Source organism: Dipteris shenzhenensis, chromosome 4 (assembly GCF_047967505.1).
Source record: "Dipteris shenzhenensis isolate YYH24624 ecotype China chromosome 4, Dip_SZ_1.0, whole genome shotgun sequence".
NCBI classification, from domain to species: Eukaryota; Viridiplantae; Streptophyta; class Polypodiopsida; order Gleicheniales; family Dipteridaceae; genus Dipteris; species Dipteris shenzhenensis.
Genome location: NC_141599.1, coordinates 56,961,949 through 56,978,382, shown reverse-complemented (window position 1 = coordinate 56,978,382; position 16,434 = coordinate 56,961,949). Strand labels below are relative to the sequence as shown.

The 16,434-nt window shown below is 44.2% G+C and overlaps 1 protein-coding gene across 2 annotated transcripts in view; it reads right to left on the bottom strand.

Annotated features, from left to right (window-relative positions):
• LOC147903096 (adenylate kinase family protein) overlaps positions 1-16,434 on the bottom strand; it is a 263,128-nt gene that overhangs the window by 151,510 nt on the left and 95,184 nt on the right. For both annotated transcript variants that reach the window (XM_087374183.1, XM_087374182.1), the window contains exon 12: positions 7,247-7,385. In XM_087374183.1, coding sequence (XP_087230309.1) covers positions 7,247-7,385 — 139 coding nt within the window. The remainder of the gene's footprint in view (positions 1-7,246; positions 7,386-16,434) is intronic.

Below are 16,434 nucleotides of genomic sequence, written 5' to 3'. Positions count from 1 at the left end.
TTCCGCTTATCAGGCACGTCTGGATCGATGGTATAGTGTCGCTCCCCAACAAAATGGGGATTTCACATGCAAAATGTGGAGTGACTATGCCTTTGTGCATTCAGACCATGCACCGCTATGGTTGCGGTTATCTTTTCATAATATGCCAGATGATAGATTGCCACAAAGGAGACATCTAATCATAAACAATAGTTATTTGCAACATGCTGATTTCAAGGCAATGGTTACTGAAGCAGCTCATTGTCTTTCCTCTAGCAGCCATCTTCATGTTGATGGTGCCTGGGATTCTTTTGTTTCTAAAATGCAAGTGGTGATTAGAGCTTATGGCAAGTCTTACATGAAGACTCTGAGGCAAACCATTGCTCAGGCCAAATCTACTTGTCAAGACCTCACTGAACTCAGTCATCATCGTTCGTTGTCCATGCATGAGCAAACAACACTATGCCACGCCAGACATTGTCTTAAACTAAATGATCACAGGAAACTGGCAAAATGGGAGACTAGAGCAAGACAAAGAGCCTTCACACATAAAGGTTGCTCTTCCAAAGAATTTTTCAAAAGTTTACATCAGAGGAGAATCAAAACAGAAATTTGCAGAGTGCTTATGCCCGATGGATCATGGACTACTTCACGGTCACAGCTTGCCTCTGTTTGTGTGCATCATTTCTCTCAGCAATTTGGCTCTGCAACTCCTCCCTCGCAAAGATTTTGCTTGCACGAAATTTACTGTTGCAACATGTTTCTCCTATCATTTCCCCTACTCAAGCTTTGGAATTGGAGGAACCCTTTACTGAGAGGGAACTGTCAGATGCGATCAAATCATGTGGCAGATAGAAATCCCCAGGATGGGATGGTTTAACAGTCAAGTTTTTTCTCGCATACTGGCCTATTTTGAAGCATTCATTGCTATATATGGTGAATGCTGCGTGGCAAAATCAGAAAATGCCGGACACATGGAAGAGAGGTCTTGTTAAACTCCTTCCCAAAAAACAAATTTGTGAGTCTTTGGCAGATTGGAGACCTATCACTCTTATGCCCATAATTTACAAAGTCACTACCAAAATGATTGTTGATCGGCTGAAGGGGTTTTTACATGATGGGTTGCATCCTGCTCAATATGGCTTTGTCCCGCGTAGGCATATCACAGATAACATTGCTAATGCCTACATTGGAATTGAATATGCCAAATACACACAGCAGGATGTTTTGTTATTGCAAGTTGATATTGCCAAAGCCTTTGATACTGTTCAGTGGGATTTTATTTCATCGACTATGCAAGCATTGGGTTTTGGCACAAAAATGCAGCAACTCATCACTTGGCTATATCAAGATAGTGAAGCTGCCTGCACACTTTCAGGAGATATTTCTCCATCCCGGACTCTTGCTTGCTCTGTCAGGCAAGGATGTCCCTTGAGTGCTTTACTTTTTGCCATAGCCACTCATCCACTGCTTCAATATCTGAATCACCTCTTGGACACTGACCAGTTGCATGGTTTGGAGATTCTTGGTAGTCGCAGCATGATTGCTCAGGCATTTGCTGATGATTCATTCTTTACTCCAAAAAATACTCGGGCTGATATGTCCATTATTATGCATGCTCTTTCTACATATGGATTGGCTGCTGGCCTTCGGGTAAATTTTCAGAAATCAAAATTGCTGCCGTTACATGCACAGGAATGGCACAACCTTTTGTGGCCTGGGGAAATTGTCCCTGCTTCTCAATTCATTCGACATCTTGGTTATCCTCTAGGCTGGGGACTCACCCGTTCACAACAAACTGATTGGGTGCTAGCAAAGTTAAGGGAAAAACTTGAATATTGGAAGCTTGCAACTTGGCCATTACATGTTCGTCTGCGAATTACACAATCCATTTTGATAGCATACATACAATTTTATCTGCCTCTCACTATGTTCACTAAGGCAGATCTAGTTTCATTTATGTCAGCTATCATGGAAATTTTCTGGCGTTCAAAACATGGCAAGAAAAGTCTCAGATACTCTCTATGCATCGTCTCTGTTCTCCAAAGATGCACGGGGGTCTGAACATTCTCAATATTCAAATGCATTTACTTGCTCACAGAGGGAAAATGATGATACAGTTTATGCAAGGAGATCAGCCTTGGGCTTTCATGATCCGCTCTCTCTTATTACATCTTCATACATCTGCCTTTGGGAATTGGCAGCCTACTCAGTGGGATTTTTTATTTGGCTCTATCCAAGGCAAGATCAGAGGATGCTCTTTTGTCTCTCGTCTGCTTCTTGATTGGAAACACATTCTATCCCACTTGGAATAACATGGCCGGGACTCTCTCTCGGGCAACTTTTTGAGGGTAGAGAATATTTTTTGGTCTAAAATATTCCACCCTCCTTTGGCCATACAAGAACCTCGACGTTCTTATTTTCTCTCCTTCAAAGGCATTTCATCTGTGGCGGATGGACTTCAGGGGAATGGCACAATTTTATCTTTTTCTATGGCTGCTCGCAAATATGGCTTGGGAGCTCATTATCGTCCTTTATGGCATAGAACTTCAGCAATGCTCCAACCGTACTTGCCGGTACCTCATTTGGAACTTCAGAATCGGCTTGAGGATTGGATTTTACGCTCTCCTTCCTTATACGCCCGTCCTTTGAAACTCTCACATATCACAGTGCCATCACTGTACAAAGTGTTATTACCTCCACCTTGGATTTCCCACAGAGCTAATACTGTTTGGCATATGGATCGTCCAATGAAGTGGTGGAGAAAAAGGCTGCGTCTCCTTTGGCATTACAAGTCTCTCTTCGACAACAGCTTTTCCTATGGCGAGTTCTCCTTGGCATTTTTCCATCCGGACAGTTACTCGCACACAGACATATTGCTTCAGCTGTTTGTCACAGATGCCAGCACTCTACTGAATCAGTGTTTCACATCTTTTGGTCCTGTCCAAATACTTCTGATCTCATTGCTCTCATCAGACAGAGGCTTCGACAGCGATTTCCTACTGTTACTTTTGGCAGATTTTTCTGGTTGTTTGGCTTTCATCCACAGAGACAGGGTTTTGATTTATTTTTTGTATGGGTGCACTATTGGACCCTATGGACTTTATGGATGGATAGAAATCATAGAGTCTTTGGTGATCCACTATTTTCATCCTTTCTTTTTTTCAAACGATCTCTGCAACAATCATTCTACGATTGTTTTCACGTTTGATTGATCAGGATGTGTATACAGCCTATACTGAGATCTTTAGTTGAGTAGTAGCTACTTTGTTTTTGAAGTAACTATGAATGTAATTATTCTACAGCAATAAAAGATTTCTTCCCACAAGAAAAAAAGTGTGTGTGTAGTGTGATGCCATTGAAGCAACGACTATTTCTATGGAGATGTATTGTTGGTATTCTTCCAGTGAGAGTGAAATTGGCTAAACGACGGATAGCTTCACCTCTTTGTCCAAGATGTCACCTTACATCGGAGAGTATTCCGCATTTATTGTGGTTTTGTTCATATTCCAGAGACCTTCTAGACAGAATCTCCTATTTTTTATCTCTTAGATTTCCAGCACAGAGGTTCTACAGGTTTTTCTGGATGTATGGCAAACTATCAGCTTCTTTGTCACAATATTCTCTCTTCTTCCATTGGATCAGATACTGGGCCTTATGGACCCTCTGGCTGCAGCGCAATCAAGCATTTCTGAATTCTCCCCTTCAGCATCCTTATGAGTTCTTCAGAGCCTCATTACGGCAGTCTTTATATGATGCCTTACATGAGGAAGATTTGGATGTTTCTTGTATTCAACTTTTCTTTTACTGCTTCTGATGGATAGGGCTTTAGCTCTCTTTTGAGCACTGCCTGGATGTAAATGAATGTTTCATAATATAAGTATCTTGGTTTCACAAAAAAAAAAAAAGTGTGTGTATTGTGTATTGTGTATTTGGTTGTCCATACCTTCCCAAACTGCTTCCAACCTGATGTCCTTTCCGAGTCCTTGCTTTGTTAGTTCTGCGCCTCATCTGCTCATTTTGTTTCGTACTTTGTACGGATTTCTTCCGTACAGGCCCGTAATGTTGTACAGCTTTGCTTTGGGCTGTGTGTAGTCTTCTTTTGCCATTTCCCCCTCTCCGCCACCTTTATTCTGCTGTTTTTGTCTTCCCATAGTGTGTGCGTGTTGCGGGCGAATTCTGGGACTTCTTTGGTCGCTGCTTCTCTCTTCTTTTGGGTACCTTTTTTCTGCTGCTCACCTCTTTTTTTGACAGCCCTCTCCCTTGCTCTTCTCTAGTCTCTATCTATACCTTTCTATCTCTCTATATTCCTGTCCCGTATCTCTTTTTCTGGCCTGCCCGTTTAAATCTATATATTCAACTTCTTCTAGGATTTTCTTCCTCTCTTCTACTTATAAAGGAGATCATGGCTACCATGAAGATATACACGCATAAGAAACAGAAGCAGGATTTTTTTTTTTCCCCCCCAAGAAAAAGACTTCTATTAAGTAAGAGAAAAAACCCGCGAGAGCAAGCTCAAAGCGGAATACATCATGAAATCATGAGGATAAATAAAAAACCCCCTCAGAGTGAGGTGGAAAACAACCAAGGCTGAGGTTGAAAGTGCCACCTCAACCCTGTAGTAGTTTCAGAGAAGAAAGGAGAATCCTTCCATTCCCTGAAGAAAGAAGCGCTCCTAGCTGAGGCTGCACGGGAGTCCCCCTGCATACCCGTCCATACGGCCAAGAAGGGGGTCTCAATATTATTAATCCAAATTTACAGTGCAGAGCTTTACTTTGCAAGATGGTGGTGCGAGGAATTATGCCAGGGCAGGAACCGTGGAAGGACTTTCTTATCAGCAGCATACAGAGGTGCACTCCTTCTTCAGGAGGAGACTGGATGAGCAGTGTTAGATGGATCTTCACCACAGCACACCTTAGGTCACCTTCGTCCCCTCTCATGGTTGCCATTCTGAAAGCTTGGGCCAGTTTCAGAAGCACTCTTCGGAGGATTCCTCCTTCCTCTCGGGAAGAGATTGATAGGCAACCCATCATGTGGAATGACACTATTTTTGATGATCATGGCATACCACTGGGTGCCTCACTCTACATGCAGTGGTCCACGTGGGAGAGGGGACCTGCATCTTCTATGGGGTCTTGGAAAGCTTTCCGCAGGCTTCCAGAGGAGACCAAATCAAGGTTGACAGGACATCTCAGAGGGAGTGCAGGAAAGATCTTGCAGATTGAGGCAGCCCTTCCAGAGGTTTGGGTAGACACAGATGATATGCCACTCACTTCCTCCACTTGGGCAGGTACTTTTTTGAGAGGCGGGGTTCCGCTTCAGGTTTTGGCATTTCGAGATGCACAGGAGGATGCTTTGGTTTTTAGTGTCCAGGATGGTGGCAGATTGCTCAGGTCCACAGAGGACATCTTGCTTGAGTCTGCTTTTCAGCCTATCAGGGTTGTAGGTCTTTTGATGCAGGGATCAGATTCAGAGTGGTTCCTAGACCCAGACCCCCGGCTACTCTCCACCGGGTCTTGGAGGCTCTGGCTCTATGGGGGAGTTCCCATCAGGTATTTGCAGTGGGACCCTGGAGAGTGGGAGTGGATTGACGCAGGGCATCGAGAGAAGAGCATCCCCTTCTTTCGTTACATGCCAGGAGATATCAGCTCAGTAGTAGAGATTGGAGACCCTCCAGAGTTCCTTATTGGGAGACTTTTGGTATTACTGCGGATCAGCAGAGGTGCTTCTGGAGGAGACTCTGGCCTGGGGAAATTGTTCCCACTTCTCAATTGATTCGACATCTTGGCTATCCTCTAGGTTGGGGACTCACCCGTTCTCAACAAACTGATTGGGTGCTCACAAAGCTGAGGGCGAAACTTGAATATTAGAAGCTTGCAACTTGGCCATTACATGTTCGTTTGCGAATAACACAATCCATTTTGATAGCATACATACAATTTTATCTGCCTCTCATCATGTTCACTAAGGCAAATCTGGTTTCCTTTATGTCTGCTATCATGGAAATTTTCTGGTGTCCAAAAAATGGCAAGAAAAGTCTCAGATTACTCTCTATGCATCGTCTCTGTTCTCCAAAGATGCACGGGGGTCTGAACATTCTCAATATTCAAATGCATCTACTTGTTCACAAAGGGAAAATGATGTTGCAGTTTATGCAAGGAGATCAGCCTTGGGCTTTCATGATCCGCTCTCTTTTATTACATATTCATACTTCTGCTTTTGGGCATTGGCAGCCTACTCAGTGGGATTTCCTATTTGGTTCTATCCACGGCAAGATCAGAGGCTGCCCTTTTGTCTCTCGTCTGCTTCTTGATTGGAAACATATTTTATCCCCGTTGGATGGAATAGCCGGGATTCTTTGTCGGGAAATTCTTTGAGGGCTGAGAATATTTATTGATCTAAAGTATTCCACCCTTCTTTGGCCATACAAGAACCCAGACGTTCTTATTTTCTCTCTTTCAAAGGCATTTCTTCTGTGGCGGATGTACTTCAGGATGATGGCACTCTTTTATCCTTTTCTATGGCTGCTAGCAAATACGGTTTGGGAGCTCATTATCGTCATTTATGGCATAGGATTTCAGCAATGCTTCAACCGTTCTTGCCGGTACCTTGTTTGGAACTTTAGAATAGGCTTGAGGATTGGATTTTACATTCTTCTTCCTCTTCAGCCCATCCTTTGAAGCTCTCACATATCACAGTGTCATCTCTATATAAAGTGTTATTATTTCCGCCTTGGATTTCTGACAGAGCAAATACGAGCGAGATTTCCTACCGTTACTTTTGGCAGGTTTTTTTGGCTGTTTGGTTTTCATCCAGCTAGATAGGGGTTTTGACTTATTTTTTGTATGGGTACGCTACTGGGCACTGTGGACTTTATGGATGGACAGAAATCATAGAGTCTTTTGTGATCCCCTATTTTCATCTTTTGTTTTTTTCAAACGATCTCTGCAGCAATCATTCTATGATTGCGTTCAGCCTCGTTTGATTGATCAGGATGTATATACAGCTTATACTGAGATTTTTAGTTGAGTAGTAGTTACTCCACTTTTGAAGTAACTATGAATGTAATTATTCTACAGCAATAAAAGATTTCTTCCCACAAAAAAAAAAAGCGTGTGTTTTGAAAGGAAGGGAGGGCGGGGAGGAGCAATAGGGAGAGTAGTGGTGGCTGCCTTGGAGAGAGACTCTAAACATAGAGGCAACCAAAACTCCTCATAGTGAGCCAACTCAAAGTGGAAAGTTTTAAGTCGAGCCATTGGTATTGCACCTATAGATCCAATATTGATAAATGTACCCTGCGATTGATATTCCCCCCAATCCATCACCTCAAGCATTCTTCTAGTGCCTGCCAACTGTAAAGGCATTCCTGAAAATATGCCCTCTCCCATAGAGCCTTGAACACACACCTACACAACCATAAGAGGGCACAATTCATAATCAGACAAGGTCGGTAAGCTTCATATAGACCATTTCATTGATACAAGTTCAAAGCATTAACACAAAAAGTTACGAGTAGAAATTGCATGACAAACTCTAACAAAACCTTTCTTCTTAACACAAGTGTGCTAATCCATGACAATACATGCCATCCATGTAGCAAATCTTACGCAGAGTTCTATAGTTTGTCCCTAAGAGAAAAGCAAGCCTAGTTGGCCAGAGTGAAAATAGGTTTAGTAGTACCAATCTTATCATAGTTTAAGCTATAAATATTTAATTGTAAAGAAAAATAAACCAAAAATCAGTTAACCAAGAGCTTCCTGCTCTGCATCAAGATGCCTATAGATAAACTTCTAATTGCTCTCCTCACCTATTTGATAAGAAGCAAGCTACACTGGAACCTGGGCTCCCTGCTTGCTAGCTTCTTCACCTCTAATCCACCCATCTTCCCCTACAATGCCCCCCCTGCCTCTGCCTCTTCCTTCCTCTGTGGTGCTCTCCAACCCCTACACCAACCATGGACTTCTGACCTACCTATTCTGCCCTTTCTTGCCCTTCATCCCATCCACTTGTCTGGGATATCATGACCGCCATGGCCCCTTTGCCAGCCCTTGGGCTCATCTGGAGCATCCTTGCCAACATCAGGGTCGTCTCAGGTTTTTCACCCATCTGAAGACTTATGTGGTGTTGGAATTATCACCATAATTCATGGCAATGACCAATGTGTAGTCAATAAGTGAGTTAAGGGCACTTTTCCCTCATTAGAGGTTTTTCCTCCTAACCACAGTTAGGATCCCTAACTATGATTAGTGGATAGGTTTAGGTTTTGTCACTTTGTATGTTTTGCTATCTCTTCTATTCTACATTTGTGGCTTGCTCTCTATCTCTCCTTTTGTTCACATTTGGTATCAGAGCCTACTTGCTCCTGGAGCTAGAGATCATCGTTGAGCTTTCCTCCTTGCTGTTGGACCTGACACCCATCGCTCCTCGTCGAGCTTGACGCCGCCTCTCCATCCATAAAGCCTGTATGATTGCACGGAATTTCATGCTTGGCCTGCACTGTGCCGTATAACCATACTGACGCAGTCCGTACACTGCCCTTGCACACCTTGTCTGTACAGGCCCGTTCGTGCTGAAGCAGTCCAGCCACTTCCTTCCGTCCAACTCTGGCCATACAACCTCTTCCTTCCGTATAGCCCTACATTTTCATTGCGCCAGCCATCCGTACCTACAAACGTATGGTAACTGTACAGTCCATGCCTGTCCGTACACCTACAGGCACAGTGACGTAGATCGCTCCATTTGCTGTTATATTTGGGGCTTTTGGAAGACCTGTCCTCTTCTAGTTGCAATTTCCTTGTCAAATTTGGGGCTTTGTGATTGGCCTGCAATTTCACAGTGTACGAGGTGTTTGGACACTTTGCATGCATTTTTGGGCTCAGATTGAGTCAAATTGCAGACTTTGCATTGTTTTTTGGCAAATTTTGGGCATTTGCAGGTTTTTTGGGGGCATTTTGAGCTTTTGATAGGCTGAGACAGCAAGCTGTCCTTTGATTTGGACACCCATTCTCCTATATTGGGGCTTTTGGATTTTTTTGCAGGTGTTTTTGCAGGCACATTTGACAGAGATTCAATATAGTTTATGCTTTTGGGCTATTGCATTTTGAGCCATTGTTTGGTTGGTTTTTGAGCAACAGGCATTTTGCTTCAATATCCCGAAAATTTGTGTTGTGCACCTTAATTTCTAGGAAGGGAATTTTTTGTTGGTATTTGCTGCATTTTCTTTGGCAATTATGGCCCAGAACAATCCCAATGAAGTGTATGGAGTCCTCACACAGGAGGATAAGTTGGATGGTACCAACTACTCCTTATGGAGTTTTATGGTTCGCAATATCTTAGTTGGCAAACACTTATGGGACTATGTCAATGGGGACGAGCCACGGACAAAGAATGTGGTTGCACCTACCACTCCTCCTCAACAAGGTGGAGAAAGGGGTAGAGGACAAGCTCAAGGTGCAGGACAAGTGCTAGGTGCAGCAGCTGCTGCAGTGGTGGCTCCCACACAGGAACAGAAAAGGTGGGATTCATGTGATGCACTAGCACTTTCAACTATCTCCCTTTCTGTCAAAAGGTTTATCATTCCGCACATTCGGTCATGCAAGACCTCAAAGGCAGCTTGGGATATTTTGGAGAGTATGTTTTCAGCCCGCAATGATGCTAGGGTCTCTTTCTTGAAGAGAGAGTTGACTCATACTCCTATGGATGAGGGTGACTCTATGTCTGAGCACCTCACGAAACTTCAGGATTTGAGAGAGCAATTGTTGAATATTGATGAGATCATTCCAGATTTAGAGAAAGGGGTAGAGGACAAGCTCAAAGTGTAGGACAAGGGCTAAGTGCAGCAGCCGCTGCAGTGGTGGCTCCCACACAGGAACAGAAAAGGTGGGATTCACGTGATGCACTAGCACCTTCAACTATCTCCCTTTCTGTCAAAAGGTTTATCATTCAACACATTCGGTCATGCAAGACCTCAAAGGCAGCTTGGGATATTTTGGAGAGTATGTTTTCAGCCCGCAATGATGCTAGGGTCTCTTTCCTGAAGAGAGAGTTGACTCATACTCCTATGGATGAGGGTGACTCTATGTTTGAGCACCTCACGAAATTTAAGGATTTGAGAGAGCAATTGTTGAATATTGATGAGATCATTCCAGATTTAGAGATGGTCACTACCACTTTGAATTCTCTTCCTGAGTCTTGTCTTGGCTTTCACACCTCATTGAATTTGTCTGGGGGGGGTGGCAACCCTTCACCTTCATTAGTTGATAGGACTTTTGTTGCAGGAAGAACAAACCAGGAAGAACATGGCTTCACGAGCGCCATGCTTTCGATATTCAAGCCCAAAGGGAAGGGGCAACATAAGTAGCATGCAAATCAGCCTTCACATCAGCATAAAGCTGATTCTGGACAGCCTTCTCACAAGGCTAAGAATGATGCAAAGAAGCCCAAGAGAAGGGGTGTTTGTCATTACTGTAAGAAGCCGGGTCACTACATAAAAGAATGCAAGAAAATAATTGCCAAGAGAAAGAAAAAGGATTCAGGTTTGGCTAGCACAAATTCAGCTCCTCATGCACATGATGGTGGTGATGCTTCAGCCAACTTAGTGGAAAAAGAGTATGCCTTTTTGTCTTGCAGTCCTGATTTTCAGGTGGTTGCTCCAGATATCACAGCCACATCTGATAAAGACTTTTATGCTTTTCTGACTTGCAGTTATGATCCTTCTAAGGATTCATGTGCTTTCAATGTCAATGAGACATTGTATAATTGGTACTTCGATAGTGGTGCCACCCAAGACATATCACTTCCAAGAAGTGTTTGTTTGATTCTCTGCATCCATCACCCACTAGAAAAAGGGTGTCTTGTGCAAATGATTCTTCTTCTTCAGTTTGGGGCATTGGTGAGATTGTACTTACAGCCACAGATGGCACAAATTTCAGAATTCATGATGTGCTTTATCTACTTGGAATCAAGAAGAATTTGCTTTCAGTGTCCTCTCTCAATAAAAGAGGATTTCAGGTTGTCTTTGAAAATGACAAGTGTGCAGCCCGAGATAGGGAAATGATTATGCCTTGAGATTATCTAGCACGCTGTTTCATGGTCTTTTTCAGCTTGATGTTTTTGAGAAAAGATCAGATGATGCACTTGCAGTTTCTGCTCCCACTATTGCTATGCAGAATACGGAGGTATGGCATGCTAGATATGGGCATGTGAGTTATGGCAGCTTGATGACTCCTCAAAAACATTCTATGGTTGATGTTTTGCTTCCTTTGAAGTCACCTCCTCCTCATGCCTGTGAAGGGTTCTCCATAGGTTCACTGCAATTCCTCTATGACTAGAAAGAAGAGAGTGATCTTCCTATTTCTAAGGGATTTCTAGAGCCTCCTCCAAAAGTTTTTATGCACCTCTGCAGAAATATGAAAACTATCCCAATGAGGAGCTCTGGAGGGTCTCCAACCTCTACTGCTAAGCTGAAATCTCCTGGCATTTCAGATTGTGTAACGAAAGAAGAGGATGCTCTTCTCTCGGTGCCCTTCATCAATCCATTCCAACTCCCCTGGGTCCCACTGCAAGAACTTGATGGGAGAACCACCATATAACGAGAGTCTCCAAGACCCAAGTGCCAAGAGAATGGGGTCAGGATCAAGACACCACTCTGAGTCCGTGCCCCACTCCATGTAACCTGCAATCCTAACAAGCTGGAAGGCAACCTCCAAAAGAATATCATCTGAAGATCTGAGAAGTCTGCCTCCCGAGACTCAACATCAAACACAAGGGTCTCCTCATGTGTATCCCACAAGGCAATGACCTCTAAGGGAACACCCGTCTCCGTAAAGGCTTCCAACCAAGTAGACATTGTGATCGGTAAGTCATCTGTATCTATCCACTCTGCTGGTATGGCTGCATCTATCTGCTAGATCTTGACTGCACTCTCTCTGAGGTGCCAACTGATAAGAGTCTTTGATCTTCTGGAAGCTGTCTAAATGCCTTTTAGGCACCTATAGTGGAAGCACATCCCCTCTCCCATTTAGACCACTGCATATAATGTGACACTCCCAGTGTTTGCCATGCTCATCCAATATGGATTTATTCCACATAACTGGCTGCCTGCCTATTTCTTCACGAGAGGAGGGTATAACTCTCCGAAGAGTGTCTCTGAAGCTGCCCGAAGCTTTCATAATGGAATCCATGAGAGGGGAAGAGGGAGATCTAAGATAGGCTGAACTAAAATCCATCTTGAGCTGTCCATCCAATCTCCCCCGTAAGAAGGTGTACAAGACTGAATGCTACATAAGGAAAAAATTCCTTTCGGGGCTCTTGTCCATGCATCAATCCTCTCACTATAAATTTGCAGAGCAAGGCCATACCCTGCAAATTCGGATCAACAATAGTGAGACCTCCTTTCCCAATGGAGGAATGAGGGTCTCTCAAGCCACCCTGGCTACAACATTTGAGGTGCCACCTAACCCACTTCAAAGAAAGTCCTTGACAGGTCTCATGAGCTAAGAAATATGACCTTTAGATCTGCACCAAAAAGAGCAAAGGAACTAGGTAGTAGCCAATAATACCTGGTTCACAACCACTACTCTGGATGCAAGGTCAAGTCTGGTAGAACTCCAAAAAATGAGTTTCCTCCTGATGCTCTCCAACACGGGAGCAAACTGCTGTGCTGGAGAAATGCCCAGCCAACCTGGCATCCTAAGTACCTGATAGAAACACCCCTTTGAATCCAAGTGAATCTTATGTCAATCCCCCAGTCAAGAGTGTCCTTATCACTAACCCAAAAGCCATTGGATTTTTTCCAATTAATATAGGCTCCTGCCACAGTTTAAAACAAATCCAAGGTGGTTCTTCTGAAAGAGGTGAGTGTGCGGTGTGGCATCAAAAAAACAGCCGTATCATCTGCCAACTCACTATCCAAAAGCTCATCCTTCTGTCTCAATGGAAAACACAGCCCTATAATATCAGCTTGAGCTCTAAGGTAGTAGCTCATAGCTTCAGCCACAAATAAAAAGAGAAAAGGGGCTAAAGGGCATCCCTGATGGACCGATATGGTAATCTGAAATCTGTCTCCCTTGACTCCACCAATGAGAACCTGGCTATGGGCTGATCTGTAGAGAGCTGACACCCCTTTGATCCATGCATAATCCAAAGCGAGAGAGGTTACCCTCTAGAAAACCCCAATGTACTCTATCATAAGCTTTCTCAAAGTCTAGGAGTAGAATGGCAAGGCTATGGCCATTATGTATGGCCCATTCAGAAGCCTCCCAAAATGAGAAAATATTATTGAAAGATGCTCCTGCCATGCACAAAACCCGTTTGCGTATCATGTATAAGTTCTGGAAGAAAGGGCTGCAGACGTAGACTGATTGCTTTTGCTAAGATTTTGTACGAAGTGCCCAACAAAGTGATCAGTCTCCACTGCGACACTAAATTCCTGTAGATTCTCTCCCTACTATGTCTGGGGCCGAGAGTACAAAAGAACTGCTTGTTGACCCTACCTCCTGTCTGGGTCCAAAATGACTCCCTGGCATGAATAATGATTGCTGCTGAGCCCTTGCTTTGTAGCAAGGTGCTCTTGAACCCAAGCATCTATATAGGCCTCTTCTGCTCTTCCCTCTGAAGAGAAGCCAACTGCTGGCGGATACCTATCTCTCACCTGAGGATCTCATCTCTCCTGAACCAAGCGACTCAGTGATAAAAGTCGCTAATATCTGAGAGGGCTGCTGCTATATCTGACGGGGAAAGCAGCCCATCGTGCATGTGAGATACCCAGGTCTGCAACACTGTCTCTGTGAGGCCCTCCTCTGCGTAGAATGCATCTAGAATCCTGATACTGGCAGAGTGACTCCTCACATGAGGATCTGAAACATACAAAACAAATGGAAAGTGATCTGAAGTGGACACCCCATGTGTAATGCATACTGTCCTAAAATCTGTCAATCTGTGCATGGACAGGCATCTGCAACCTACTGTTCGACCAAGAAAATAGGAGTGATTGTGGCTGACTGTGAAAAGAATTATCATGCCAAGCATCTCTGCCACTGTATTGAAAAAGGAAGGCATCCCACGCTGCTCTCTCTAGCGAATGTAAGCCACCTTCCCTACCATCTCTTTTGTCTGTGGGCATTTCAACCATGTTGAAATCACCCCCAACGATCCAAGACTTTGTAATGCACGACCAAGAGAGCAGCTCCTTCTAGAAAAGTACACGGTCCCCTCTGGAATTGGGGCATAAAGGTTTAAGAAACCAACCTTATGCCCACCAATCAAAAGAATGACCCACTGAGCTCTAGAGGGAACTATGATCCCATGTTCAATCACCAAGGGTAGCATAGAAGAAGAAATAGAAATACAAGTACCTCCCCTGGTACCCAAGGCACCTCAAATTTGCAACTCTACCTGAACGCATTCCAGCTTGAGCCTAATGCAGTGCATGCTCCTAAACGCAGAGCCGACATCTCAAGCATTGCTTAGTGCTTGAGAGGAGGGTAGCACCTCCCCTTCCTTGATACAAATTGTTCACGTATCTGGAGATCGCTTGGTGACGCCGATTGTCTCACCCGAGATGCTGCTTGCTGTCAGTATTTCTATCGTGAGCTCTCCATGATGGGTGTTCTTGGGTCCAAGGACAATCAATGTTGTCCTTGGTATGGTGGTTAGGACTTTAATGAAGGGCCAAATGGCGTGCATGCAAATGCATGTGCTTCCCCCAACCTGCCATCTCTCTCCCTCACTCTCCTAAAGCATTCTAGGGTGTGTAGAAGATGGAACAGATTTCAACACCAGCTGCACAGTTTTGCTTGCTCTTTTGCTGTTGGCTGCACTGCTTCATGCTTTGGCTGGATTCTTCTTCCTTTTCTACTGTTGCACACAGCTCGAGGCTGCATGCACGCATTCGGAGGCAGCTGTACGAATATTGTCCAAGCTGTATGGACAATCCGTACAGCTGTACAGACTACTGGCACAACTCTCGAGGAGCATTGATAGCTGTACACACTGTTGGCACGAATCCCAAAGATCATTTATTGTTTGTACGTCCCTTGTACAACTGTTGTACGGACTTCTGGCCCATGTTCCGAGGCAGACATGCACTTTGAGGGATTCTTGGCACACGTTTGGAGGCTCGCACGGATCCTATGGCAGACACTTTGAGGCAAATCTGTGAATTAATAGCCTTTCCAACTCTTTTGTTGCCTTCCTTCCACCTTATATCTGTTCTTTCTCTCTTCTCGTTGAGACTGGAAGACACCTGCACCCTACTGCCTACCTGGCCAGGGGATAGGCACGAGGACTGAGCTTGCCCCTCTACCACAGATAGTGAGTATTTGGTTATTGTCTTCCATTTGATTGTCATTTCTTATTTTGAAGTTATCTGCAGTGTATTTCTCATGTTTGGAGTCCGTTCTGGTCCCCACAAGCTTAAGCAAGCACTCAGAAGCAATGGGTGTGCCTAGGGAAAGGCTAGAGGGCCAGTGTTTTGCATGTGAAAGCCTTAAGGCTGCTTTAAGCACTAGTGGTTTGGATGCTTGGATGCCATTCAGTTGGGTCAGGTCAAAAGTGGATGCCTAAGATTGCCTTGCCAGTTGAATTCTAGTAGTGCACTTGAATTAGATGCCCAGAAGATAGTCAGAGGATTTGCAGAGAGCAATAGTACAAGCGCCAGCCCTAGGTGTAAAGCATTTCCATTCAGAAGCATTAAATAAATACCGAAAGGGGCACCAAGGCATTTGGGGCCAGTGGGTGTATTGTGTATTGTTTTCACTGATGAGTAGGGGATTCTAGCCTACCCATTGTTGTTGTTGAAGTTTATTTCCAAGTATTGTTAAGTGGTGGAAGTGGCTGAAGCTTGCATTGTGGCTATTTATGAGTTTTATGACGGAGTAGACGAGGATTACTTCCCTTTAGTTTCTTGAAGGCCGGTTAGGATCAGAAACAATGACTCCAACTTTGGGGACCCCATCAGACCTGATTGTCTCCACCGTGGAAGAAGGCAAACCAAGGGGGGGATCTCTGTGACCTGCCCAAAGAATGCTCCGATTGTGGCAAGACATCGATGGTAAACCTAAGGCAAACTAGGGAATATAACAAAGAGTGAAGCAACACTTTTGTCCTCCTCTATTGGATCAATACCCAAGGTGAAAGGAGTGAGAAAAATCTCCACGAACCAAGTGCCAAAAGACTTGACTATAGCATTGTGCTTCCGACCTCTCGAGAATCGAAAACCACCTGGAAAAATCCTTGTCCCACTAAATGTATCTATAAGGTGGGGGCAAGGTCTAAAGGTAATGCAGCAAGCATCCGATCCCTAGCCTATGACCTAGATGGGTGGGACCCATGGACGCGTGCAAAGAGAGTGGTAGAGCTTTCAACCTCAACTTCCTTCTATTCAACAATAAAATAGATCCTTCCATCGATTTGTAGAGGCTAGAGAGAAGGGGAGAAGACAGCTAGGAGGTTAGA